Source organism: Numenius arquata, chromosome 3 (genome assembly GCF_964106895.1).
Source record: "Numenius arquata chromosome 3, bNumArq3.hap1.1, whole genome shotgun sequence".
NCBI classification, from domain to species: domain Eukaryota; kingdom Metazoa; phylum Chordata; class Aves; order Charadriiformes; family Scolopacidae; genus Numenius; species Numenius arquata.
In genome coordinates this window covers 77,069,445-77,097,296 of record NC_133578.1, presented here as the reverse complement: position 1 = coordinate 77,097,296, position 27,852 = coordinate 77,069,445, and the positions used below count along the sequence as shown (strand labels likewise).

Sequence of the window (27,852 nt, the reverse complement as noted above, 5' to 3'; positions counted from 1 at the left end):
CCCATGGGACGCTGCCAGCCCCACCGCGACACCGCGCTCCCGCAGCCGCTGCCACCCCCCAGCGCCCCGAGGATGCCCAGTGCCCGTGGTGCCCCCAGTGCTGGCACATCCCGGGGCTCTCCTCTCACTCCCTGCCACCTCTCGGCCCCGCGGCCACCCCCAGCCAAGGCCACTTGCCTGTCACCATCTCCAGCACCCGCTGCCCGCTCTCCAGGGCGACGTCCAGCTCTCCCAGACGCCCGCGGATCTCCTCGCACAGGGCCTGGGCAAGAGGCTCCGGTGACACCACGCTCCCCGTCCCCACCGCCGCCCCCAGCCCTCCCCACGGCACCCGCGGCGGCTGCCGGTGCCCACCCCGAGCCCTGACCTGGGTTTGCCGGTGGGCGTCCTGCAGCTGGGCGACACAGCCATTGGCGTGCCACAGCTGGGCCAGCTGCCGCTCGGTGGCTCCCAGCCACTCCTGGAAGGAGTCCACCGCCTCCTGGAAACCCTGTGCCGCCGGCAGGATGCGCTCCAGGCGGCCGTACCTGCGCCGGGACGGACGGCTGAGCCGGGGGGAAGCTGGAGAAGCCGCCTGTCCCCCTGCCACTGGGGCTGGGTGGCCAATTCCCAGGTCTGGGGTTCCTCTGTCCCCCACCCCAAACCTTCCCACCCCGAGTGCGAGGGGCGCGGTGAGGCTGGCACCCCCCGACCAGCCCGGGCAGCGCCGAGAGCATCCCCAGGAGAGGCTCAGGGTCCCGCTTCATCCCCGGGAGGGCTGGGGACATGGGGACGCAGGCCCCCATCCCGCTCCGTGACCCCGCTGGGCAGGACCCCCCCCCCCCCCCCGGCATCACCCTGCGTGGCGATGGCGTCCGGCAGAGCCCCGGCGAGGCTGCGGGGACCAGCCCTGCACTCCAGAGGGCTGCAGGAGGGGGGTCTGGGGGCACGGTGCCACCTCGGCACGGGGGATGGGGACAGTGGCCCTGCCAGGGGAGCCCCGGCGCGAGCTGGGGGGCGGTCACGGCACCGCAGCCGCTGCCAGGAGAGCCTGTGCAGGGGAAAACGGAGCTGTCGACCCCAAAATCTCATCCCTGACCCACCTGGCTTCAGCCTCCTGCACCAGCCGCCCCCACTTCTCCCCGAGGCCGGGGAGGGGGCCGCTGCCGCAGCCCGGCGCCGGGGGCTCGGGTCGCTCCTGCAGGACCAGCTCCACCCGCGGCCTCCGCTCCTCCAGCAGCCGCTTCAGGAGCTGCAAAACAGGGGGGCACGGCGCCGTGATGGGGACCCGCTCCCTCCTGTGCCCCCCCGGCATTCCCCGGCACAGCACGGCACGGCACCCCCTGGCACGGCTGCTCTGCCCCCGGCCCCCTAATCCTGGCGTGGGTGGGATGCGCTGACCTTCTGCTCCTCCAGCTGCGCCTTGGCCACCTTCGCCTCCCCCGAGGGTGGCTTCTGGTTGCCCACCAGCTCCTCCATGTCGGCCACCCAGGCCAGCAGGCTCTCTGGCGTGTCCTGGCCTCGCTCCGCGCCCCCTGCCGCCGCCTCCTCGGGGACGGGGACAGCCCGCAGGGACACCTGGGGGAGAGAGGCGCTGTGGGGCAGCCGTGGGGCTGAGGTGCGACCCTCATGCCCCATCCGGGAGGCGACGCCGGGGACGGAGGGACCCGGCCCTGCCTGGGTTGTCCCCCGCGTCCCCCAGCTCACCCCATCGGATGGGATGGGGTCTGCACCCACCGACGTTCCTCCTTGGGGAGGAAGGTCGGGGCGCTGCTATCGTGGGTCCCCACAGCACCCCGCGGACCCCTCTGGACCCCCAGCACCCGCGGGGCTGTGTGGGGCGCAGACCCAGGCAGGCAGTGGGGGCACACGGGGACGGAGAGCACCGGTGCCGGCAGAGCAGCCCCATGGGGGCCGGCGTGGCGATGCCGCATGGGGGGGGGGGGTCCCTCCCGGCGTGTCACCTCTGGGGGGTCCGTGTGTCCCAGCTCCCCCGCGCGCTCCCGCAGCACCGTCACCGTCCGGGTGACCAGGGCCTCGCCGCCCTTCTCGCCGGCCGGGTACTCCGTCACCTCCACGATCTCCGTCACGATGGTCTCCGTCACCTCCGTCACCTCCGTCACCTCCCGGGTGGTGAGGGGTTTCCAGGACCAGGCGCCGCGGGGGGCGCCGGCCCGGGGGGGGGTCCAGGCTGCGCCCCCCACCTGCCCTTTGAGGGGGACGCAGGCGGTGCCCCCGTTCTGCACGGCCACCTCCGACTGGCTGCGCTTCAGCGCGGGGCTGCCCCACCGCCGCCGGACGGCACCGGCCACCGGGCTCCAGCCATTCTCCACCGGCGCCTTCTCCGGTGGCACCGGCCAGGCCTCTGCCACGCTCCCGCCGGGCACCGCGTCCAGCCCCACGTCCAGCCCCATGTCCCGGGGCTGCGGCTCCCGCAGGAGCTCCTCCGGCCGCCGGCTCTTCTGGCCCAGGCAACTGGGCCGGCTCACCGAGTTGCCCATGGCGCGGGCGCCGGGCCCCCGCCTCACAGCCCTGCCTGAAAGGAGCCGGGAGGACGCGGCGTTACCGCAGCCACCGCGGGGGCTGCGCGGCTGGACCCGGGGACACCCTCTCCCGCTCTGCCCCGGGGGGCCGCGGGCGCTGCCCCAACTCCTGCACGGCTTTTGGGGGGTCCCAGGCACCCCCTCTCCCCGAGCAGCGGGATGCTGAGGGCAGGGGACGGGGGGCTGGCTGTCACCGGGGGCCAAGGGCACCCCGAGGGATGCCTGGCCCTGTCCCTCCTCGGCACGGGGATGGCGGGGGGGTACCGGTGGCAGTGGCGGGGGTGGGGGGACCCAGCAGACGGGCAGATGCTCCCGCCCGGCACCGCTTTGTGCCGTTAGATTAACGCGGGGCGGCGGGAGAAAAGGGCCATCTGTCCGCGGGGCCGGCAAAGGGGGTCTGCCGGGGCGAGCGGGGCCGGGGCCGTCGGCCGCCTGGGAGCACCCAGCCGGCGGGTGGGCAGGGGTGGGCAGGAGGAGGCAGGAGGAGGCAGCATCCCCACCCTGCCGCAGCCATAAATCCCCCGCGCCATCCGGCAGGACCCTCCCACGCCACAGCCCCACCGCAGCCGCACCGCAGTGCCCCGACCCACGGCTGCCTGAACCCAGACCCACGGCTGCCCGTGCCCAGACCCACGGCTGCGCGTGCCCGGACCTCCTGCCCTGTCCATCCCACCCAACGCTGGGCGCACACCCATGTGTACACACACACACACGTGCACACACCCGTGTATACACACACACACGCTTGTATACACGCCCCACAGGCTTATCACCACTCCGCTCTGCCGCACAGGCACCGCCGCTGTGCACCGAGCAACAGGCAGAGAACCCCCCCCCGGCACTGCACACCCGCACCCACAGGGCACCCGGCCACGCAAACACACCCGTGTCACCCACGCACACGCGTACACACGTGCACGTGCAGCCACAGCAGCCGTGCACCCCAGGGTGCTCGCTCCTGCGTGGCCGGAGCACCTGAGCCCCCGTGGCACACCGCGGCACGCGCCACGGGCACAGTCCTCGTGCACAGTCTGTGCACACTCACACGTGGCCCTGACACGCTCACACACAGGGAGGCCGCGCAGCCCCACGCGTGGCATCACCCGGCCCCCACGGTGTCCCCCCAGTGCCACCGGCGCGGACGGGCTCCCACGGGTGGGGGGGCGGTGCGGGGAGACCCCGCAGCGGCACCGCACCCTCCCGGGGCACCACCGGCCTCCCCCCCCCCCCCCCCCCCCCCGGCAGCCAGCCCCGGCGGCGGGGACAGGGCTGGGGACACCGACGGGGACGGGCAGTGCGGGCAGCAGCCGGGGTGCCCTACCTGTACCACCCCCCTCCGCAAAGACCCCCACACCGGAGCCCCCCCGCACCCCCCGGTCCACCCCGCACTCACCCCGCGCAGGGTCCCCGGCCCCGGCCCCGCACCGGACACCCCCCACCCCCCCGGCACCCCCCGGTCCGCCCCGCACTCACCCCTCGGCGGAGCCGGGCGTCCATGGAGCCGGGGCCGGAGCCGGGCCGGGGGGGCTCCGCCGCCGCCCCCGTTACCCCCCCCGCCCCGTTACCGCCGCCCGGGCATCGCCCGCCCCGGCCCCGCCGCCGCCTTTGTGCGCTGCGCGGTGCGGGGGGCGCGGGGCGGCTCCGGGGGCTCCGGGAACAGCGGGAGCGGCGGCGGCACCGGCGGCGGGGGCTGGTGGCGGCCGTGCGGGGCCGACCCCGCCGCCCCCCCGCCCGCCTTAACCCTTCGGTCGCCGCCCGGCGCCGTTACCGGGGAAACCCCCGGGGACTCGCAGCCATCCCGGGCGGGGGGAGGGGAGCGACGCGTTCCCACCGACCCACCCGGGGCGGGGGGGGGAGGAGGAGGGAGGGCAGGGATCCCCCCCAAACCGGACCCGGTACCGGGACCCGCACCGGGACCGGCACGGCCCGGGACCCGCACGCACCGCATCTCCGGCGGGCCTGCGCCTGCGCCCCACGGCGGAACTGCCCCATAGCGGCCCAGCCCCACGGCAGAACTGCCCCATAGCGGTTTGGCCCCACGGCGGCACAGCCCCACAGCAGCATGGCCCCCTAGCAGGACAGCCCCACGGCAGCAAACACTATGGCTGCAAAGACCCACAGCAGCACAGCCCCATAGCTGCACAGCCCCACAGCAGCATGGCCCCACAGCGACACAGCCCCATAGCCCCGCAGCACCACAGCCCCTCTGGGGGGCACTGACCCAGCTCTGGCCCCCCAGGTCACGGTGCTGCCAGCCAGAGCTGCAGTGGGCTGTCGTGGTCCCGGGGGGGACACGGCCCCGCTCCCCGGTTGCTGGTGGGTGCCGGGTGCCCTTGGCCGGGCAGGGATGGGGCAGTGGGGGGCAAAGCGCACCACCCCCCACCCTCCCGAGCCGAGCTCCTCCAGGCCTGGAGCTCTGGGACACCCCTCGGGCCACTGGAGGGGCAGGCGTTGGGGGGCAAGGGGCTGCCCGAGGTGCCTGGGGGGGCTGTTCCCACCCAGGGTGGACGTGGTGAGACCCCCATCCTCCGCCAGCCCCGGCACAGCGGCCCCACGGCCGGCGGGAGGCCCTGGGGGACGGGGGTCCTGCCCCACACAAAGGAGCGGGTGCCCCTCGGCGGGAGCGTGGCTGATGGATGGGGCTCCCTGGGGGTCTCTGCTGAAAGCCGAGGGGCCGGGGGCTTTGTCTGCTCGGCTGCCGAGACGCTGCGGGGAATTAGCATATCTCCTGCGGCACCGCATCATCCTCATCATCATCCTCCTCATCCTCCTCCCCGCTTGGCGCCAGCGCTGCCCCACAGAGCTCAGCTCCGGCGCTGGGTGACCCCAGCCCCCCGGGGTGCCCTGGGCATCCCCCCGGGACCGGGGTCCTCCCGGTGGCCTTTGTGCCCCACCGAGCACCACAAACTGGGGCTGGCCTGGGGGGCCGCTCCCCTCCCCTGCCGCCCCCAGCCCCACGGCTCGGTCCAGCACCACCTCCAGCACCTCCCACTCTGCCCCACGAGCCTTGGGACCCCCGGGCTCAGCCGCCGCGCTGGTGATGCGACACCCCACGGCACCCGGCGTGGGGCAGGGGGCACGGAGCCGGCTCCTTCGGCGGAGCCACCGGCTCGGCACGCTCCGCAGCCGCGGGGAGGGGGGTGGCCGGGGGTGGCCGGGGCAGAGGGAGCCGGGCGCGGGGCAGCGGGCGAGAGCGGTGGGACCCGCGGGCTCAGATCCCGGCGGGAGGGTGGGTTTGGCCGGGGCCGGGGCTTTGTCTGCGCCGCGGCCGCCATGAATGGCCCTTTCAGTTTGTGCCGTCATGTGTGCGGCGGGAGCCCGGGTGCCGGCCGGGCCCCCAACAAAAGGAGCCGGCCGGGGGGGGTCGGGGGGGACCGGGGAGCAGCCCCCGCCCTGGGCGCTCCCGGGGGGGGGAGCCGTGGCCGGTGCCATTGGAGGGGCGGGGGAAAGGATGGGCAAGAGACCCCCAGGGCCAGGCTGGGGGGGCAAGAAGGGGGCACGCAAGGTCTGGGCAGTGGGGACGGTGTGGCACATGGCCGGGCAGGGGGACAGGCCTCGCGTGGCTGCACACCCCATGCCTGGGCAGGGGGACATGTGTGCACACCCCTTGCACGGCCGCACACCCGGTGCAGGGCTGCCCCGTGGTGCACACGGCTGAGCCCGGAGCAGAGGGTGGCCCTGCCGTGGGGGGGCTCCGAGGCACCGATGCCCCCAGCCCTGGCCGGGCCACGGGCACAGCTGACTCCGAGCCCATGGTGGCGGCATCGGCAGTCACCGTCAGGCTGGGGCGCGGGAACCGGGTGGCCACAGGTGACACCGGTGGGTGACCGAAGGGTGTCCCGGCTGGCCGTGGCCAGGACCATCCTCCCTTTTGGTGGCCAGGACCTGGCCAGGCCGGGTGGAGCCGTGGGGTGGCTCCCGCCGGCAGCAGCGCCCGGTGCCAGTGTTACCTGGGGGGCAGTGCCGGGCTCCGGCGGGACCGGCAACCTCTTCTCCAGGGCATCCAGCCACTGCCGCAGCGCCTGCAGCCGCTCCTGCACCTCCGGCCTCCGCTGCCGCCCACTGCCGAGAGAGCAGGGGGACACGGGGCTGCGGGGGGGCACGGCCACCATCCCCCTGCCCAGACCCCTGCCCGGCACCCCCTCGGCTGCCCCGCTGTGGGAGAGGGAGGGGACGGTCCCCGGGGTCCCAGCACCCGGCTGCCCACGGCAGCCCGCCGCGGGGGACGGCTCTAGGGGGCTGGGTACCAGGGACGTCGGGACGCCAAGGGTGACCCCACTCGTGATCACTAGCTGGTTGGTGGGGACACTGGGGCAGGGGGAGGCTCCGGACACCCCCACAGGATTCCCATGACCGGCTCAGCCATGATGGCCGCTGCCTTGGCCAGCGCCAGTGTGTCCCCACGTCCCCCAAGCTGTCCCCAGCCCCATGAGCCCCTTGGCAGGGGACACCCCCTTGGCAGGGGACAATCCCGGGGCCTCGGCTGGGTTGGCTGCTGTCACCTCTCCCCACATCCATGCCACCGGCAAGGTAAACCCTGCACCACCCCGGCGGCCACCGGCTCCCCACACCGGCACCCAAGGCTCGCCTGGTCCCCTCCCTGCTGGCCACGGGGGGACGTTCCCTGCCCTGGGGGGACATTCCCTGCTCGGGCAGCAGATCCCAGCCCCAGGGGACATTTCCAGCCCCAGGGGGTGCAGGGTTCCCCCCGGCTCCCCCCTCCGCAGGCAGACGCAGAGCCGGTGGCACCCGTTACCTCTCCATCTCCTCCCCGTCCGGCGACGTCCCCTCCGTGCTCCCTCCGGGGACACCGGCGTCGTCCACAGCACAGGGCATCTGGAAGGACAGAGAGGGGTGGGTGGGTGGGGACTGGGGGTCCGGACCTGGCAAGGGGTCAGGAGGAGGGGGCTCCGCCAGCCCTCTCCCGGCAAAGCGGCGCGGATGTCCCAGGGTGTCACTGTGTCCCCCTGGGAACGGCCACCCCTGCAGGGGGACAGTCACCGACACACCATAGAGTCACCCAATGGTTTGGGTGGGAAGGGACCTTAAAGCCCCCCCAGTGCCACCCCCTGCCCTGGGCAGGGACATCTCCCACCAGAGCAGGTTGCTCCAAGCCCCCTCCAACCTGGCCTTGAACCCCTCCAGGGATGGGGCAGCCACAGCTTCTCTGGGCAACCTGGGCCAGGCTCTCACCACCCTCACAGCAAAGAAGTTCCTCCCGAGATCTCACCTAAATCTCCCCTTTTTCACCTTAAAACCATCCCCCCTCATCCTATGGCTCCCCTCCCCGATTGAGAGGTCCCCCCCAGCTTTCCTGGAGCCCCTTGAGGGACTGGAAGGGGCTCTAAGGTCTCCCCGGAGCCTTCTCTTCTCCAGGCTGAACCCCCCCAGCTCCCTCACAAGTTCTCCAGCCCCTTCTCCTTGGTCTCCAGCCCCCTCCCCAGCTCCGTTGCCCTTCTCTGGACACGCTCCAGCCCCCCAATGGCTTTTTTGCTGTGAGGGGCCCAAAACTGAACCCAGTGCCTGAGGTGAAGCCCCCCCCCAGTGTAGGGGGATGGTCACTTCTTGGGGTCCCAGGGTCCCGGCCCATGGGGGGGACGTGATGCTGGGCAGCAAGTCCGGTGCCCCGGTGAGGGGGGGGCGTGGGAGAGGCCATGGGGGCTTTGTGGTGAGCGGCACAGCTTGTCCCCAGCGCGGCGCGATGCCGGAGCCAGCAGTGCCCGCGGCAAGGGACGGTGTGTGCCAGCGGGGCTGCCGTGGCCACGGGGCCCCCGTGCTCGGCCGCTGCCGCCGGTCATGCTCGCCCGCAGCGTGAGAAACCGGCCCCATGGCAGGGTGCCCGGGCACGGCCCGGCTCGGCCGCGGCACACGAGCCTCCGTGAGCTCGGGGGGCGCGGGATCCCTCCAGGGCTGGCCCGTGGCCATGGCACTCGGCGCTTCGCTTGCCACTGCCCCGCCGCCTCCACGTTTGGAAGGAGCGACAGGGGCGAGCTGCGCCCGGGGTGGGGGGGGGAGCTGAGCCGCGGTGCATTAAAACCAGGAATATAATAGAGAGATCCATCGTAATTAGCTCGGCCCGATTACACGCTCGCTGGGACACAGGGTGCCATGCCGCCGCGGCTGCCCGTGGCCGAGCTGCTCCCCATCGCCCGGGGCTTGGGCTCTGCCGCGGGGACAGGGACGGCACCGGCCAGGAGGGAGCGAGGGGACGGGGCTGACACTTTCACCCGCTGGGGCCGGAGCTGCTGGGCCATCACTAGCCCAAATCCTGCCCCACTGACCCCGGCTCCCCTCGCCACCGGCCCCGCACCACGGGGGTACGGCAGCACCGGGACCGGGGGGCTGTTTCCCTGGGGCAGAGCGTGGGAGGGGGCTTTGGGAGGGACAGGGGGGTCCTGGGGGAGCAGGAGGGTGTCGGGGAGGACATGGCTGGTGGTAGCCTGCACTGGCCCGGCTCACTGCGGCACCCATCCCCATGCCAGGGCCAACGCGGGCTCAGGGGCGAGTGAGGGAGGGGGTCCCCTCCAGCAAAGGGGCAGGCAGGGGTCCCAAAGGCTGGGCCCAGGGGAGTCGTTATAGGGCTGGGGGGGAGGTTCTCCCCCAGGGAAGGGGAGCTGGACCCCAAGATGCCATGGGGAGACGAGGGGTTTTGGAGCCGGGCAGGGTTTGGGGGGGTCCAGCCCTGGGCGCAGAGGGGTCTCGGGGGTCTCATGGGGTTTGTGAGAGGTGTCCGGCCTCGAGGGGGGAGCAGGAAGGTGGGGATAACCCCCGTGCCAGCCCCAGGGACCCCTCCTGAGCCCCCCCAATGGCCCCCAGCACAGGGGATGCTCCCCCCGCCCCGGCTGCATCCAACGGCCACCTCTCGGTGCAGGTGGCAGGGAGGGACGCGGCTGCTAATTGCGGACGCACAATTAACGTCCTCCCCGGCTGCTGCCATCTGTCCCGCCAGCCCAGGAGCTGCCACACGGCCACCGGCCTCCCCCCCGCCTGCCAGCCAGCTCGCCCCGTCCCCTCCTCCCCGCAGCCCACCGTGGCTCCCCGACCACTGCTAGCCCAGCCGTGACGGCTCCCGTGCTGCCGGGCCCAGGGAGCCCCCGCGGCACAGCCCCGGCACACGTCGGCACCGGGTACCAGAGCCCCACCGCCGGAGGGACGGGTCTGTCCCCGGGTTGAAGCCTCCACGGCACCAGCCGTGCCCACGCACCCCATCCCCAAAAACAGGGACCCACCGGCACGGGGCGGGAGAGACGGAGCAAACCTCGGTACCGGGAGCAGCTCCGGGGAGAACCCCGCTCCGTACCAGCGCCATGGTGCTGGGCCATGCCTTGGCACGGCGGCACCGCGCCGGTCAGAGCTCCGGTGCCCAGGTATGGCTACACCCTGCCGGTCAGAGCTCCAACACCCGGTCATGGTTTCACCGTGCCGGTCAGAGCTCCGGTGCCCCGGCAGAGCTCCACCAGGACCGGCGGTAGCCGCTGCCGAGCCCAGGGCAGGAGGTGCAGGGGGCGAAGGGGAGCCCCCCGGCTGCGCCGGCAGCGGCAGGGGCGCCCTCGGGGAGCAGGGAACAGACCACGCGGAGGTGCCGGCTGGTTTCATAGGATCTCTTTTACTGACCTCGCTGGGGAGGGCCATGGGTCCATACGGCACGTTTTACAAACACTTCGGCTATGTACAAGTCAGGTTTTTAGTGTTTTTGCCCCCAAAATAAAGAGATGCTTTTGGATTATGGATCAGCCCCAGCTGCCCTGATGGGGAAGGGTGGGGAGACCGGGGGAGCGCGGGGCCCCGGGGCAGCGGGACCCGTCCGGGCCGTGGGGCGGTCGCCCACATCAGCGTGTCATGCGAAAGCGAAAGTGGATAATGAGAATAACGACAAGGAACGCTGAGGAATAAATGACTCCGTTTACAGGTGGCAGATGAGAGCGGGCGGGAAGGAGGAGAAGTGGCTGCGGCCATCCGCGGCCGAGCCGTGGCACCGCGCCGGGAGGAAGGGGGGGCTACGGCCACCGTGGGGGGCCGAGTGTGGGGGCTACGGCCCCGATAGCCCGAGCCGGCTTCACTTATTGCTTCAGCCCCTGCCCGGGGCGCGGTGGAGCGTGGTGGGGGCCGGGGGGTCAGGGTGGGCCGAGGCACCCCGCTGGCGGCCGGGGGGGCTGCGGTGCCGCCGGGCAGCCCCCGCGCCCGGTCAGCGCGGTGCCGGGTCTCTGCCCGGGGACTCTGGCAAACGCCAAGGGAGAGGGAGCACGTCCCCGCGTCCTCAAGTGCGGTCCCACCCGCCCCGGGCGGGGGGCGCGGGCTCCGTGGCAGCGGTGAGGGGAGGTGGGATGGACATCCAGCAACGCTACAACAAAGCCAACAGAAAAGATGGGATGAGACACGGACACCGGTGCGTGAGATGAAGCCATCGAGCCCAGCCGGCAGCGCCGCGCGCCCACCCCTGCGCCAGCCTGCTCGCCCCCGCGCCGCCTTGGCCACCGACACCGCGGCCGGCAAGCCTTCGCCGCGGGCAAGCGTACCCCAGAGCGCTCGGGAGGACAACGATGCCCGCGGGACACCTGGGTGTCACCGCCGGGAGAGCACAGCCCCCAGCCCCAAGCCCCAGCACCAGCCCCCGCGCCGGCGGCCACCCCGGCTCCCAAGAGACTGGCAAAATTGGCGTTACCTGGGCCAGCCGGCACGGGCGAGGAGCTGCCGCCCTCCAGGACTCGCTGACCCAGCTGAGGAACTCGCCCATCGGCAAGGGGACTTCTTTGGTGGGGCTGGAAAAAGAGGTCTGCCAGAGAGAGAGCGCGTTACTGGGGGCGCAGGGGGGGCCGGGGGGAAGGAATTACCACGAGGGAGGAAAGAGGAGGCCGGATTTACAGAGATCTGCCTTTTTTTCTAACAAGAGAGCAAGCCGGGCGGCCGCAGCATCCCATGGCCCCCCCCGGGCACTGGGGGGGTCCCGCAGCCTCCGCACCCCTCAGGAGGGTCTGGAGAGCCCCCCGTGGTGAGGAGGGGGCACGGCCGGGCAGCGGCTGGGTCTGGGCGCAGGAAGCTTTGGCAGCGCCGGCTCCGCCGAGCGCGGGCTCTGGCAGGAGGCGCCTGTCAATTAATTAAGCCAGGTCAGCGTTAAGAAATCAACCTTGTGCCGAGCACTTCCCAGATACACGGAGAGACAGACGGACAGACAGACGGGCGGGCAGGCAGCGGCAGCGCGGCGGCAGCGGCCACGCCGGCCCCACGGGGAGAGCCGAGCGCGGCGGCAGCGTCCCGGCGGGCTGGCGGAGGCGAAGCCCCTGGGCGGGCGAAGCGGCGGCGGGTCCCTCCGCGCGGCGCGGAAGCAGCGGGCAGCGCCAGCGCTCACTTACGGTGGGGGCACCGGCTCGGCGGCGCGGTGATGTGCCGGGAGGCCAAGCCGGGGAGCAGCTGGGGGGGAGCCGGGGCGCAGAGACCCCTCCTCGCCGTGCCGAGGGCGGCTGGAAGGGGTCCGGCGACAGCTCCGGTGCCGGTGCAGAGGGTCCGGTGCCGAGCGGCGGGAGCCGGCGATGTCCTCCTCCGTCCCGCCGGCTGCGGTGCGTGGCAGGGACAGGGTGGTCTCCTCCTTCAGGGTGTGGGGGGCTGAAGCCGGCAGGGTTAATTACAAAAGAGTTGCTAAGTGGTTAGATGAAAATGCCAGGACTGTTGTCCGGCTCTGCCCCGCGGTGTCCAGCGGCACCGGTGCGGCAGGAAGGGCCGCGGGCTCCCGGGGCGGGTAGTGTATTCTCTCTCTCTCATCTCTTAATATACAAACACTGTCAGAACGATCGCATATATTAATATATTAGTCTAGTCTTTTTTTGGTTAAACTTTAGGCACTGCTTTGGAAGAAGAATGGAGTTTCAAAGTTAAAAAAAAACAATACTAGTGATTAGCCAGCAGCGTTGCCACATGCGGAGCGGGCGAGGAGGGGGGTTCCCCCGGGTTTCAGGCCAGGCAGAGGGGGGGTCCCGGCATCCCGGGGCGCTCCCCGCTCGCCTCCTGCCCGCAGCTCCCGCTGGGCAGGGACAGGGCGAGGGCGGCCACCTCCACGGCAGCGGGCGGCCCTGCGGCGTATCTGCGCCCGAAGCTGGAGGAAGAGTAGGAGGAGGAAGAGAAGGTCATGGAGAAGCCGGAGCCGGTGGCGTCGAAGCTGCCTCTCCTGGAGCCCGAGCGGGAGCCGGTCCGGGAGCCCGAGCGGGAGCCAGAGGTGGACCCGGCGCTGCTGACATTGTAGGGGCTGTAGTAGCCCTTGCTGGACTGGGAGGAGGCCTCCAGCAGCCGCAAGCCGGTCCCGTCCTCGATCATGCTTCGGTCCATGGCGTCCTTGTAGGAGATCTTGAGCTTGGTTTTGGGGCAGGTGAGATACTTGGAGTAGGTGTTGATGTCCCGCAGCTTCTGGGCCGTGCGCGCGTCGATGGTGCCCTTCTGCAGCGCCTCATCCAAGGAGACGCGGCCCTCGACGTCAGGCTCGATCAGGCCCCCCGTCAGGTACTGCACCTCCAGGAAGCGCTGCCCGGCCTCATAGTAGAGCCAGCCCTTCTTCAGGGCCTGCGCCGCCGACATCTTCGTCTTGGTCCGCGGGTCCTCGAAGCCGTAGAAGGCCTTCTGCGCCAGGTTGATGCGGTCCACCATGATTTTGTCCACCAGGCCCTTGTTCACCGCGTCGGCGACGGAGCACTTGTCCCCGGTGTTGGGGTCGATGATGCCCCCGGTGCAGGCCTGGGCTTCCAGCAGCCTCTGCCCCGTGATGTTGTCCACCAGGTTGCGGCGCATGGCCTCCGTGATGGACACCTTCTCCAGGGTGTCCGTGTCCAGGATGCCGGCCACCGGTCCCGTCTCCTCGGTGGGGTCGCTCCACATGGATACTGGCGTTCGCATGGGGGCCGGGCTGACGGTGTAGGAGGAGGAGGATCCCACGGAGGATGACCGCGACCGGAAGCCGCCCATGTTGCCAGAGAGCATGTCTGCAAACTCGGTGATGGAGAGGGTGCCTGAGCGGTACTGGTCTAGGGCCGACTGGTCGATCAGGCCCTTGCTGATGGCGTCGTCGATGTCGTACTGGCGGCCCGAGCGCCTGTCGATGATCATGGACTTCACCACGCCGTCGGAGGAGGAGGTGGTGATCTCCTCCCACTCGCACTCCTGCTCCGACAGCTCCAGGTAGGTCTGGTGGTCGATGAGACCCTTGCGGTAGGCTTCATACACAGACATCTCTTTGCCCGTCTCCGGGTCGACGATCACCACCCTGCGCTTGCGAACGGAGGACTTGGAGGAGGTCTTCCTCTCCCGCTTCTTCTCCTTCAGGGGCAGGAGGCAGAGGCCGGTCTCTGGGTCTGTGATGCACCGCTCCATGAGCTGCAGGTAGGTGAGGTTCTCCTCTGTGTTGGGGTCAAAGAAGCCCTTGGTGTCGTCACTGGGGTCCAGCAGGATCTCATTCATCTCCTCGTCGAAGAGGCCCCTCTTGTAGGCAATCTCCACAGGCAGGCGGTGGCTCTCCTCGGGATCGATGATGCCTCCCGTCGCAATCTGGGCCTCCAGCAAGCGGATCCCATGGTCCTTCAGGATCAGACCCTTCTTCATGGCCTGGAAGAGGGAGATGAGCTTTCCGGAGTAGGGATCCCGGTAGCCAGTGACTGCCCTCTCAGCAGAGAGCAGCTTGTCCTTGAACTCAGGGCCCACGATGCCCATACGCACAGCTTCCTCCACCGTCAGCTTGAGGCCTTTGATGGGGTCAATCACGTACCCCGTGGCAGCCTGCGCCTCCAGGAGCTCGAAGGCGGTGCCTGGCCTGATGATACCCTTCTTCATGGCCTGGTAGACGGACAGCCGCTCCTTCGTGGAGTCCACATAGACGCCAGCAATGCAGCTGGTGCCCTCCAGGAACTTCTTCAGGTTCTTGGAGACCTCCTCGATGGAGGTGAGGCCCTCCTGGAGGCGCTGGGCGGTGGCTTCGTCCATCACCTGCGAAAGGACCAGCTCCTCCACGGTGATCTGCTTCCGCAGCCCTCGGAAGGTGAGCTTCCTCGTGTCGCAGAGCGGGAGCAGGAGGAGCCCCGTGTTCTCATCCTTGCGGCACCGCTTCAGGAGCTGCGTGTAGCTGAGCTTCTCCTCTGTGGATGGGTCCACGTAGCTCCGCACCTCGCTGGGCTCGGACAGCATGTCGTACGTGTCCTTGTTGATGAAGCCCCGCTGGTAGGCCACCTCCAAGGGCAGATGGAAGCCCAGGTGCGGGTCTATGATGCCACCGGTGGCTATCTGGGCGTCCAGGAGCTTGAGGGCCTCTTCACTGGGAATGAGGTCTTTCTTCATGGCCTGGAAGATGGAAATCTTCTGTTCGCTGTAGGGGTCTCTGTAACCGGTCACAGCCCTCTCCGCAGACAGGAGGCGGTCGTGGATTTCAGGCCCCACCACACCTTTCCTGACGGCTTCATCGACAGTCAGCATCTCATTCTTTGTGGGGTCAATCATGAAACCGGTGGCAGCCTGGGCCTCCAGGAGGGAGCGGGCCACCTCAGAGTTGATCAGCCCCTTCTTCAGCGCCTGGTAGATACTGAGCTTCTGCTTGGAAGAGGGGATGTAGATGCCAGCCACGCAGCCCGACCCGTAGAGGTACTTCCAGACAGTCTCCACGTCCAGCAGCTCCCGGAAGGTTTTGGAGCCCTGCTTCAGCAGGTTGTAGATGTCTTGAGAGATGATCTTGGCCTCGTAGAGGTCCTCAGCCGAGATGCGGCGCCGGACGTAGTCATAGGATGTGAGATTCTGCTGCCTGATGATCTCAGTCTTCTCGATGATCTCAATGATGATGATGATCATGCGTTCCTTGGACACACGGCCCGACTGGAACTCCTCCATGAGCTGCTTCCGCTGCTCCTCGGGCAGCAGGTCCGAGTGCATGATCTCCCACAGCGACATGGAGGAGCCCGCCCTGCTGCCCACGGGGATGTCCACCTGCGTCTCCTCGAACACCTTCCGCGTCTCGGCCTCTGTGTACACCTGGGTGGTCTCCACCACCGTAGGCTTCTCGGGCTCCCGCAGAGGCAGCAGGTACAGGCCCGTCTCAGGATCCTCGATGCACTTCTCCTTCAGCTGCAGGTAGGTGAGGTTCTCGTGGGTGTTGGGGTCGAAGAAGCCCTTGGTGTCGTCGGTGGGGTCGGAGAGGGTCCGGTTCATCTCCTCGTCCAAGTAGCCGCGCTGGTAGGCCACCTCCACGGGCAGGCGGTGGCTGTGGACGGGGTCGATGATGCCGCCGGTGGCGATCTGGGCCTCGAGCAGGCGGATGCCATGCTCCTTGATGATGAGTCCTTTCTTCATGGCCTGGAAGAGGGAGATGGTGTTGCCCGAGTAGGGGTCCTTGTACCCAGTGACAGCCTTCTCAGCCGACAGCAGCTTCTCGTGCAGTTCAGGCCCCACGACACCAGCCTTCACAGCCTCGTTGACATATAGTTTCCGGTTCTTCACGGGGTCGATCAAGAACCCGGTCGCTGCCTGGGCCTCCAGGAGGATCACGGCGGTGCTGGGCATCAGCAGGTTCCTCTTCATAGCCTCGTAGATGTTCAGCTTCTCCTTGGTCGCCTCCACGTAGACACCAGCAATACAGTCACTGCCATGTAGGAATCTCCTCACCGCATCTGTCTCAGAGAGGTCCTTCACCGATTTCTTGCCTTCCTTCAGCTGCTCGTACTGGGCTTTGCTGATGATGCGGGACTCCACCAGCTCGCTGGCGGGTACCGGTGCCCGGAGACCGCTGAACGTCAGCTTCTCCTGCTTCTTGGTCTCTGCCTCCTCGATGATGGTGATCACGATCTTGATGATCTTCTCGATGGTCACCTTGCCAGTCTTGTACTGTCGGAGCAGCTCCCGCCGGTGCTCCTCCGTGAAGTACTCGGAGTGGATCAGCTCCCAGATGGTCATCGTCCTGCCCTTCATGCTGCCCACTGGAACCTCTATGGTGGTCTTGTCAAAGCACTCCTTGGCCTGGCTGTCCGTGTAGACCTCCTCCTGCTGGGACTGGATGGCTTTGTCCGACAGGGGCAGCAGGCAGAAGCCCGTCTGCTTGTCACGGCGGCAGTTCTTCTGCAGCTGGGTGTAGCTGAGGTGCTCTTGGGTGTTGGGGCAATAGAAAGCCTTGGCGTCATCGCGGAGCTTAGACAGAGCCTCGTGCATCTCAGGGTCCAAGTAGTCCCGCTTGTAGGCCACCTCCAGCGGGAGCCGGTGGCTGTTCACGGGATCGATGATGCCTCCAGTGGCCAGCTGGACGTCCAGCAGACGGACCCCAGTGTCGCTGGGGATGAGGCCCTTCTTGAGCGCTTGGTAGAGGGAAACTGTCTGGCCCGTGTAGGGATCCTTGTAGCCGGTCACTGCCTTCTCTGCCGACAGCAGCTTCTCGTGGAACTCCGGCCCCACCACCTCGGCCTTCACCGCCTCGTCAACGGAGAACAGCTTGTTGCTCACGGGGTCGATGATGTAGCCAGTGGCCGCCTGGGCTTCCAGCAGGGGCAGGGCAACCTCTGGCTTCAGCAGGTTTCTCTTCAGGGCCTCATAGAAGGTGAGCTTCTGGCCGGTCGACTCCACGAGGACGCCAGCAATGGCATCCGTGCCCTTCAGGTATGGCCGCACGGAATCCATCTCCGCCACGTCCTTCACTGACTTCTTGCCCTGGTGCAGCTGGTTGTAGAGATCCTTGTTGATGATCTTGCTTTCCAGCAGCTCAGCGGCAGGCACTGGGCCCCGCAAGCCCTCAAAGCACATCTGGTTCTTTTTCTCGCTTTCCTCCACAACCGTGATGATGATCTTAATGATCTTCTCCACCGTGATCTTGCCAGTCCTGTACTGCTGGATCAGGTCCCGCCTTTGGTCCTCAGTGAAGTATTCAGAGTTGATGAGCTCCCAGATGGTCATGGTCTTTCCTTGGAACTTGCCAAAGGGTGCTGTCACCGTGGCCTTCTTAAAGACGTCCTTAGCTTCTTTGTCGGTGTAGACCAGCTCTCTCGCTTTGGCTGCCTGGTCAGTGAGCGGCAGGAGGCACAGCCCCGTGTCTGGGTCCGTCACGCACCGCTCCATGAGCTGCAGGTAGGTGAGATTCTCCTGGGTGTTGGGGTCGAAGAAGCCCTTGGTGTCGTCGGTGGGGTCGGAGAGGACCTGGTTCATCTCCTCGTCGAAGTAGCCGCGCTGGTAGGCGGCTTCTACGGGCAGGCGGTGACTGTTGACGGGGTCGATGATGCCGCCGGTGGCGATCTGGGCCTCGAGCAGGCGGATGCCGTGCTCCTTGACGATGAGCTCCTTCGTCATGGCCTGGAAGAGGGAGATCTTGTCGCCCGTGTAAGGATCCTTGTAGCCGGTGACCGCCCGTTCAGCAGAGAGCATCTTGTTGTGCAGCTCTGGCCCAATCACTCCCTCTCTCACTGCCTCGTTCACCGAGAGCCTCGTGTTTCGCACAGGGTCAATTATGAAGCCGGAGGCCGCCTGGGCCTCCAGCAGGACCAGCGCGGTGCCTGGGCTGAGCAGCTTCTTCTTCATGGCTTCGTAGATGCTCATCTTTTGGTTGGTGGGTTTGATTAACAAACCGGCAATGCTGCTCTTGCCCTGCAGGTACTTCCTGATGTCTTCCCTCTGCGAGAGCTCGTCGACACTTACCACGCCCTTCATCAACTTGTCCAAGTTCTCCTTGCTCAAGATGCCAGCATCAGCCAGCTTCTCCGCAGACACCTTCTGACGGATGCCGTCAAAGGCAAACTCTGGCTCCCCGTTCTGCGCCAAGCCATCCACCGCGTCCCTGCCGTTGGGCACAGCTTTGATATCTGGCAGCTGCGCTGTCGTAACCGTTGCCTCCCCAGGCAGGTCGTCTGTCTGGATCATGATCTCTCGCGTCTGGGCCAGCGCGGCCTTGTACTCTTCCTCCATCTGCTCGAGCTTCTCCCTGAGCTTCTTGTTCTCCTCTTCCAGGAGTTTCTCCTGCTCCTGCCGCTGCCTCTCCAGCTGCTGCAGCTCCTCCTGCTTGTGCCGGACGTTTTCCTCTGCTTCTTGCTGATGCTTCTTGGCTTCGTCCAGCATGGCTTTCAGCTGCTGCTTCTCCTGCTCCATCTCCTTCTGCTGCCGCTCCTGCTCCGCCTTCAGGTTCTGGGCTTTGTCCACCTCGTCTTTAAAGAGCTTCTCCAGCTTCGCTTTCTCCTCCTCGATGAACTTCTCCTTCTGCAGCAGGGCGTCCTTCTCTGTCAGGAAGGTCTGCTGGAGGAGCTGCGTCTCTTGGCGGAGCTGGGCCTGCTGGGCCACCTGCATCTGGGGTGGGAGAGAGGACAGCAGGGTCAGAGGGCCAGGAGGGCAGCGCCAGTGGGGCAGGGGGCGGGCTGGGGCGGGGGGACAGCAGCAGGGGTGGTCAGAGTGCAGTCGCCCAACTGCTCTGCTGAGGTAGGTTAGGAGTTAGGGGAGCAGAGCCAGGGTTAGGGAGCCAAAGCAACCAACACACGGGGGGAACGAGCAGGGAAAAGACACGAACTCTGCTGCCAGGGATCAGGGAGCTGGGGATGGCTCCCGTCTAACGGAGCAGGATTCAGCAGGAGGCTCCCTGGGGCCAAGACGCTGGCAGGGGTGGTGGGGACCGCCCTTCCGCAGCAGGAGAGGGCAGGGGATGGGAGGTCTCGCTCCGACACCTTCCCGCTGGGTTTGTCTGGCTGCACCTCCTTGACCCCCACGTGGGGGTCCTGCCCCACAACCAGCCACTCGCCGTCACCCCTGGCAGGGGGGGGGACAGACACCGGGTCCTCCCAGAGCCCGGCCAGCTACCCGCACGCCGGCTGTGCCAGGACACGGCGTGGGGCTGCTGGGGAGAGGGAAGGCCACCACCACCACCACCAAGCCCAGTACCTCCTCCGCCTTCTGCTGCAGCAACGCCGCCTCCTGCTTCAGCTTCTCCTTCTCCTGCTCCAGGTCGGCGATGGCCTTCCGCAGCTTCTCGGCGTCCTGGTCGCTCTGGTGCCGCTGGATCTCCAGGGTGTGCACCAGCGTCATCTTCTCCTGAGTGGCCAGCTCGGTCTCGTGCAGCCTGCCGCTGATCTCCTCCGCCTGCTTCTTGAACCGCTTGGCTTCCTCCTCAGCCTTGGCCTGGGCCATGCTCATCTCCGCCACGTGCAGCTTGAGGCGCTCGGCCTCGGCCGTGATCTCCAGCTGCCGCCGGCGCTCAGCCTCCAGGGTCTTCTGGAAGCCCTCGGTCTCCTCGGCCAGGCGCTGCTGCATCTGCTCCTTGTCCTCCTGCAGCCGCTTGGCGTGCTCCTGCGCCAGGTCCTTCTGCTTCTGCAGCATCTCTGCCTCCGCCTTCAGCCGTGTGGCCTCCTGCACTGCCTGCATCTTCTCCTTCAGCATCTTCTCTGCCAGCACCCGCTGCTGTGCCAGGTCGTCCTCAGCCAGCTTGCGCAGGCGGGCGGCCTCCTGGGCCTCCACGCTGAGCCGGGCCACCTCCTCCGCCACCTGCTTCATCTTCTCGGCCTCCTCCGCCAGGAACTTCTGCGTGTTGTCCTTGTCCTTGAGGATCAGCACCTTGTTCTCCTCCTCGATCCGGCTCTTCAGTTTTGCCAGCTCCTCCATCTGCACCCGCACCTTGAAGAGCTCCTCCTCCACCTGGGCCTTCTGCCGGACGGCGTCCGTCACCTCCTCCTTCAGCCGCTGCAGCTCCTCGTCCAGGATGCCCTTCTGGTGGTCCGTCTCGTCCAGCTGCAGCTTCACCTTGGTCAGCTCCTGCTCCACCTGCGCCTTCTGCCGCAGGGTCTGCTCGGCGAACTTCTTGTGCTTCTCCATCTCGGCATCCGCCAGCTGCTTCTGCCGCAGGGCCGCCTGCTCCGCCTGTGCCCGCTTGGCCGCCTCCAGCTCGGCCTCCTTCCGCAGCTTCTCCGCGTCTGCCTGGGCCTGCGCCTGGGCCTGCGCCTCCTCCTCCGCCCGCTGTTTCAGCCGCTCGGCCTCCTCCACCCGCTGCCGGGAGAGGCCGGCCTCCTGCTCCGCCTTGCTGCGGGCGAACTCGGCTTCCTCGGCCGCCCGCCGGGCCCGCTCGGCCTCCTCCCGCAGCCGCTCCACCAGGCTCTGCTCCTGCTGCCGCGTCTGCAGAAGCTCCTGCTCCTTCTGCTGCACGGCGGCCAGGTGAGCCTTCTCCTCCGCCGCCAGCCGCTTCTGCGCCGCCTCCCGCGCCAGCTGGATCTGCCGCTCCGACTCCCGCTCCGCCAGCTCCTTCTGCCGCCGGGCCTCCTCCACCATGGCCTTCAGCCGCTCCACCTCCTCCAGGGCCAGCCGCCGCTGCCGCCCGGCCTCCTCCTCGGCCGCCAGGATGGCCTGCACCTTCTCCTCCGCCTCCCGCCGTCGGGCCTCCTCCTCCAGCGCCAGGGCCCGCTGCCGGCCGGCCTCCCGCTCGGCCTGCTCCCGGCTGCGCTGCACCTCCTCCGCCTCCCCGCGGATGCGGCTCAGCTCCCGCTCCAGCTCGCTCTTGCCGGCCGAGGCCTTCTCGAAGCTGGCCTTGAGGGCGCGGATCTCCTCCTCCACCTGCCGCCGCTGCCGCAGGGTGTCCTCCACCAGCCCCTTCTGCCGCTCCAGCTCGCTCTCCGAGGAGCGCTTCAGCAGGGCGATCTTCTCCTCGATGTCCTGCTTGTGCTGGGCCGCCTGCTCCTCCAGCAGCTTGCGCTGGTAGGCCTCGTCCTCTGCCAGCCGCCGCAGCCGCTCGTTCTCCGCCTCCTTCTCCTTCAGGGCGATCTCCGCCTCCGCCTTCAGCCGCGAGGCCTCGTTGATGGCCGACAGCTTCTCCTTCAGGATGCGCTCGGCCTCGGCCCGCTGCCGGCCGGCCTCCTCCTCTGCCAGCTGCCGCTGCCTCTTGGCCTCCTCGGAGAGGGCCCGCAGCCGGGCAGCCTCCTCGGCCAGCTCCCGCAGCTTGCTGGCCTCCGCCTCCAGCCGCTGCTTGGACTTCTCGCTGGTGGAGCGCGACTCCTCCTCCGTCCTGGCCTTGCTCTCCAGCAGCACCTCCATCTCGGCCCGCAGCTTGGCCAGCTCGTCCTCCAGCTCCTTCCTCTTCTGGATGGCCTGGCTCACCTCCTCCTTCAGCCGGGACTGCTCCTCCTCCAGCAGCAAGCGCTGCTGCTCCCCGTTCTCCATCTCCGCCTTCAGCCGGATCAGCTCCTGCTCGGCCGCCAGCCTCTGCTGGGCCGTGCCCTCCGCCAGCTCCCGCTGCTTCTCCAGCTCCTCCTCCGCCAGCTCCTTCTGCCGCAGGGCGGCCTCCTCCGCCTTCGCCCGCTTGCGGGCCTCCCGCTCCGCGTCCTCCTTCTGCTTCTCGGCTTCCTCCTGCGCCAGCGCCTTTTGGTGGGCCACCTCCTCCGCCTGCAGCCGCAGCCGCAGCGCCTCGTTGGCCTTCTGCCGCCAGCGCTCCAGCTCCTTCTCCGCCTCCTCCCGCGACTGCTCGGCCTCCTGTTGCTGCCTCTTCAGCTGCTCGGCCTCCTCCTGCAGCTGGGCCACCGCCATGTGCTCCTGCTGCAGCGACAGCTCCAGCTGCGCCGTCTTCTCAGCGAAGGAGAGCCGCTTGCTCTGCAGCTCGGCCTCGGCGCTGCGCTGGGCCACCTCCTGGGCCACCTGGATCTGCCGCTCCTTCTCGGCCTCCGCCTGCCGCATGCGCCGCTCGGCCTCCTCCGCCTGCAGCCGCAGCTCCTCCAGGTCGGCCGCCGCCTTCTGCTTCTCCCGCGAGGCCTCCCGCTCCGCCTGCACCTTGCGCTTCAGCTCCTCCTCTGCCTCCCGCTTCTTCTGGCTCTCCTCCTTCACCTGCCGGCGCAGGCGCTCGGCCTCCTCCTGCGCCTGCCGCTTCTGCTGCTCGGCGTCCTCGGCCCGCACCCGCAGCTCCTGCAGCTCCGTCTCGGCGCCCGCCCGCTGCTTCTCCGTGCTTTCCAGCTGCAGGCGGATGAGGCGGATCTCCTCCTCCACCTTCTTGCGGTTGTACTCGGCCTCCTCGATCAGCTTGACCTTGGACTTGATCTGGTGGTCGGAGTTCTGCCGCAGCTGCAGCAGCTCCTGCTGGATGTTCTGCTTCTGCTGCTCGGCGTCCACGGCCACCGCCTCCCGCCGGGTGACCTCCTCCTGCATGCGGAGCTGCAGCTCCTGCGCCTCCGCCTCCGCCTGCGCCTTGGCTTTGGCGTGGGCCTCGGCCAACTGCCGCTGCTTCTCCAGCTGGGCCTCCACCTCCGCCAGCCGCTGCCTCTCCTCCTCCTTCAGCTTCTCGGCGGCTTTCTGGAGGGGGAAGAGGGTGCAGAGAAAACAAAGAGAGAGAGAGAGGGGGGAGAGAAGAGAGAAATCACAAGGGATGCGACCGAGCCCCGGCGTCGACGCCGGCCACAGCCACGTGCCACCGAGAGAGCGGGGCGCTCCGGGGGCGGAAGATGCGCATGGAATGGCTTCGGCTCCCTGGGCCTCCCCACGGGCTGGAGGCGGTGACGCCAGCTTCCAGAAGACGCGTGGCAAGACAAGGGGGGGAAAGGCGACCCCCCGAGTGGTGCGGAGCGGGCAGGCGACAGGACGCAGGCAGCGGAGCGGAAGCGAGATGGCCCAGGGAGCACAGAGAGAGGGATGGAGCAACAGCAAAGCCCCAGGCCGTGGAGACGGACGCGAGCAGCCTGAGCACCAGCACCGAGCCCACTGCCAAAGCCCCCTCCCCAGCCAGAGGGGCCAGCACGAAGCCATCACCGCGGGGGAACAACCGACCCAGCCGGAGCACCGGGGAGAGTGGGACAGAGGGTGGTGAGGGAGGTGCCAGCGGAGCTTTCCCTGCCGGGGAAGCCGCCATGGCGCGGAGAGCAACCCAAGCTTTGGCCCATGCTGCCACAGCTGGCCCAAATCCCCGCCTTGCTGGCCCACTCCACCTGCCGAAGGGCCAGCGTGGCTCGTGCATGGCTCGTGGCCGTGCCGCAGGGCGCTCGTGCCGCATGCACCGTGAGCAAGGGCTCGGGCAGCACCGCGTGTGGGGGAGAGCAGGACCCCCGCGCCGTGGGGACGGGTCCCCTGGTGCCACCCCAAAGGCGCAGCGAGGGGCCGGGAGCGGCGGCAGCGGAGGGCGAGGAGCGTGGGGGGCTCTCCAGAGAGCTGGGGAGTGCGGGGGGCAGCGGGGGGAGCGCAGGCTGCTGGCGGCCGTGGGGTGAGGCGGAAGGGGGTGCGGTGGGGAAGAGGGGGGACACATGCGCAGAGTGAGTACCTGGTGCAGGGGTGCCAGAGTCATCCTGGTTTATTTTACCCTCCATTAGATTCCCCACCAACACACACATCCCCCAAGACAAAGCACCGGGCAAAGCAGCTCGACTTCCAGAGGCAGAAACCAAGAGTTAGAGGTTACGGAGAGAGAAGACCCACGGGCCCCGGCCCCGCGGCGCCCCAGCACAGCGTTTCATGCCAAGGCAGGTGCCGACCGCGCTACGTGTATCTGGGAAGTGCCTCCTACCACCACCGGTCCCGCCAGAGCCCGGCGGTGCCGGCAGCCGGCTCTACGTGTCAGCCCCTCGGGCTGGGAGACCCGCTGCGCCCAGAGCCAGCAGCTCGGGGAGCCCGGCCGGGAGCGGGGTTAGCGGCCGCGGGCCAGCGTTAGTGATGGGGGGGGGGGGGTGTCATCGTGAACCGTGCTCCCCGGCATCACGCCACCACTGCCATGCCACCCCACGCGCGCCGCCTCCCTACCTCCTCCTCCTCCAGCCGCCGCAGCGTCTCCGTGATGAACTTGATGTACTGGCTGGTGAGAGTGGTCAGCTCGCTGTACCGCGTCCGCAGCTCCACGTACTGCGCGGGACAGACACCGTCAGGCCCGGCCGCTCGCCACCCCCTGCCCACCCCTGCACAAGGGGCTGCAGCCCCCCCCTGCTGCTGGGGGAGGGAGGAGCTGCGCCCTCCGGGACCCCCCCTCACCTCCTGGATGATGCTGTCGGACGCCGACTGCACTTTGGGCTTCTTGGCCGGGGAGGCCATGGGCTCCACCTGCGCCTTGAAGGTCACCAGCTGCAGCTCGTAGTCCTGCGGGCGATAGGGGTCCTCAGCTCGCTGGCCACGGCCCCAGCGATCCCCCCACAGCCCCCTGGGGGCTCTCTGCCCCTCCCCGACCCCCCCATCTGCCCCGAGCGCACCTTGATGGCGTCGATGTACTGCTTGGCGTAGCGCTGGCACTCCTCCACCTTCTCCTTGTGCCGCTCACACTCCTCCAGAAGTTTCTGGGGAAAGATGCCGGGGTCAGCTCAGCCGCCCCGTGGCCACCCCACTGTGGCCAGGGATGCCCGAGAGCGCTGGCCCCGCTGGCCCTGCCACCAGCGTGTACAGAATCACAGCGAATTTTAGGGGTTGGAGGGGACCCCTAGAGATCCCCCAGTCCCACCCCATAGCAGGGTCACCCAGAGCAGGTTGGATGTGTCCAGGGGGGGTTTGAAGATCTCCAGAGAAGGAGACTCCACACCCTCTCTGGCACCTTCACAGGAAAGACCTTTTCCCTGATTTTTTTGGAATTTTCCATGTCCCAGTTTGTCCCCATCACCCCTTGTCCTGTCCCCAGGCACCACTGGGGATGGCAAGAGGCCCCATGCTCTTGCCCCCCACCCTTTAAATGTTCATCAGCATCGATGAGGTCCCCTCTCAGTCTGCTCTTCTCCAGCTGAACAGCCCCAGGTCCCTCAGCCAAGAGATGCTCCAGCCCCTCATCATCCTCGCAGCCCCCCTGGACTCTCCCCAGCGGTTCCCAGTCTTTCTGGAACTGAGGGAGCCCACAACTGGTCCCAGTGCTCCATATGTGGGCAGAGCAGGAGAGGATGATCTTCCTCCCCCTGCTGGCCACCCCAGGAGACCACTGGCCTTGCTGGCCGCCAGCACACATTGCTGGCTCATTGTCATCCTGTTGCCCACCAGGACTCCAAGGTGTCTCTCTGCAGAGCTGCTCCCCAGCAGGTCACCCCCAAACCTCTACTGGTCCATGAGGTGGTTCCTCCCCGGGGAAGGTGCCCTGGTTGAACCTCATGAGGATCCTCACTACCCCTTCCAAACTTCCACTGGTCCATGGGGTGGTTCCTCCCCAGATGCAGGACCCTACACGTGCCCTGGTTGAACCCCATGAGGTCCCTCACCGCCCCTTCCCTACCTTCTCCTGCAGCAGCTGCTCCCGCACGGTCTGGCTGTCGGTGATGGGCACTGCCTGGATCTTCTCCTGCCGCTGCTTGGCGTCCTGGATCCAGTGGAGCAGCCCGTCGCAGCTCTCCCGGTAGTACCGCAGCTGGCGGCCCAGCTGGTCCAGCTCACGCTGCCGCAGGTCAGTCTGGGCCAGCACGGCTTGCCAGCGCTCCAGCAGCTGCTGGACACGCTCCCGGTACCGGTCCAGGTCCACGTCCCGCTCGCTGTGGCCACGGACCATCCTCTCATTGACCTCCTTGGCCTTGCTCAGGTCGGTCTCCAGCGTGGTGAAGAACGGCTGGTGTCCCTCGGCCTGGGCACGTAGCCGCTGTGGTGGACGGAGAGGGGGGATCAACACCATCCCCAGCACCCCCGGCTGTCCCCCCCAAGCACGCGGTCACCACAGCAATTACCTTCAGCTCAGCCTTGCTGGCCTCCAGCTCCTTGAGGTCAGCCGGCACAGTCTGCACGTCCTTCAGCTGGTCCTCGTACTTCTTGACCAGCTCCTCTGCCCCCTGAGTGCTGCGGATCACCAGGTTGATGGTCTTCAGCCTACGGGGAGAGGGGACAGGCTCAGCCAGGGGCCGGCAGCAGCGGCGGTTGGATGGGAAGGGAAGGACACGCCAGCACAGCCAGCGTCATCGAACCATGGAATGGTATGGGTGGGAAGGGACCTTAAAGCCCCCCCAGTGCCACCCCCTGCCCTGGGCAGGGACACCTCCCACCAGACCAGGTTGCTCCAAGCCCCGTCCAGCCTGGTCTTGCACATTGAGCTGTTGACCACCACCCTCTGGACGCCACCACGCAACCAACCATCCAACCGATTCCTCACCCGCCCAACAGTCCACCCCTCAAATCCATCTCTTGGAATCACGGAATGGTTTGGGTGGGAAGGGACCTGAAAGCCCCCCCAGTGGCACCCTCTGCCCTGGGCAGGGACACCTCCCACCAGAGCAGGTTGCTCCAAGCCCCCTCCAACCTGGCCTTGGACGTTCTCAGGGAATCTCTCCAATTTAGAGAGCGGGATGTTGAGGGACCGTGTCACAGGCCTCACACAAGTCCAGGTGCCATCCATGGCTCTTCCCTTGCCCATCTTCCTCCAGACCTCACCAGCCCACCCCCGGCCAGACCAGGCCCATCCTGGTGGGCCCATCGGATGTCGCCATGCCAGGGTGACCCCAGGGTGGCGCAGGGCTGGTGACTCACTTCTCCAGGTAGATGCTGGAAAGGCTGTACACCTGGTTCATCTTCTGCAGGGTGACCTCCAGCTCGGAGCGCAGGATGGGGGCCGAGCCATCCGGCTCCGCCTGGGCCAGCACCTTCTCCGTCTTCTCGCTCACCTTGTCCAGGTTCTTCTTGATGCCCTCCAGCTCCAGGTGGATTTGCTGGGGGGAGAGGAGGGTCCTCACTACAGTTGGTGGCCAAGCCCAGCCCATGGCTGGTCCCTCACTTAACACCGTGCCCAACACTGGGTTCTACCAGCCGGGACCTGCCCCACCCCACCCCGGAGCAGGTCCACAGCCCACCAGGGTGGTGGGACGGGCTCCATCCCCGTTCTGGGTGCCGAGGTGCCCCCTCAAAGGCGTGTGCGGGTACCTGCTGCTCGGAGATGCGCTGGGTGCACTCCTTGGCCGGGTCCTTGTCGAGGGGCAGGCGGATCTTGTGGATGGTGCGGGTCTCGCAGCTCTCCAGCTGCAGGCGGATGTCCTTCAGCTGCGAGATGTAGCTCTTGCACAGGGACTCCTCCTGCTCTCCTGGGGGGACACGGGGAACAGGGTGAGCACCCACCCGCTGCCTTCGCCCCCTCTGTGTCCCCAGGGACGGAGGGGACACCGCAGGGAGCACGGGGTGGTGGGGAGCAGGGGTGGGACGGTGTACACCCCCTCAACCTGAGCTTTATCTCCCAGAGCCCTGCCCAAGGGATGACCACCCGGGGGGTCACTGTGGGTGCAGCTGGTTGAGATGGCTCCATCCGACCCAACGAGGGTGTTGGGGAGACAGAAAACAACAGCCACAGGCTGACTTGGGCCACCATGGAGTCACCCAATGGTTTGGATTGGAAGGGACCTTAAAGCCCCTCCAGTGCCACCCCCTGCCCTGGGCAGGGACACCTCCCACCAGAGCAGGTTGCTCCAAGCCCCCTCCAACCTGGCCTTGAACCCCTCCAGGGATGGGGCAGCCACAGCTT

At 68.1% G+C, this 27,852-nt stretch overlaps 1 protein-coding gene across 1 annotated transcript in view; it reads right to left on the bottom strand.

Annotated features, from left to right (window-relative positions):
* Window positions 1–10,110: 10,110 nt before the first annotated feature.
* PLEC (plectin) overlaps window positions 10,111–27,852 on the bottom strand; it is a 46,853-nt gene continuing 29,111 nt past the window's right edge. Inside the window, exons 26-36 of the mRNA XM_074145496.1 lie at window positions 27,261–27,418; window positions 26,871–27,049; window positions 26,078–26,216; window positions 25,636–25,992; window positions 24,638–24,721; window positions 24,423–24,527; window positions 24,198–24,296; window positions 19,383–22,763; window positions 11,873–18,797; window positions 11,185–11,295; window positions 10,111–10,863 (exon numbers count right to left, since the gene is read on the bottom strand). Of these exons, the coding sequence (XP_074001597.1) occupies window positions 12,468–18,797; window positions 19,383–22,763; window positions 24,198–24,296; window positions 24,423–24,527; window positions 24,638–24,721; window positions 25,636–25,992; window positions 26,078–26,216; window positions 26,871–27,049; window positions 27,261–27,418 (10,832 nt within the window). The 3' untranslated portion in view covers window positions 10,111–10,863; window positions 11,185–11,295; window positions 11,873–12,467. The remainder of the gene's footprint in view (window positions 10,864–11,184; window positions 11,296–11,872; window positions 18,798–19,382; window positions 22,764–24,197; window positions 24,297–24,422; window positions 24,528–24,637; window positions 24,722–25,635; window positions 25,993–26,077; window positions 26,217–26,870; window positions 27,050–27,260; window positions 27,419–27,852) is intronic.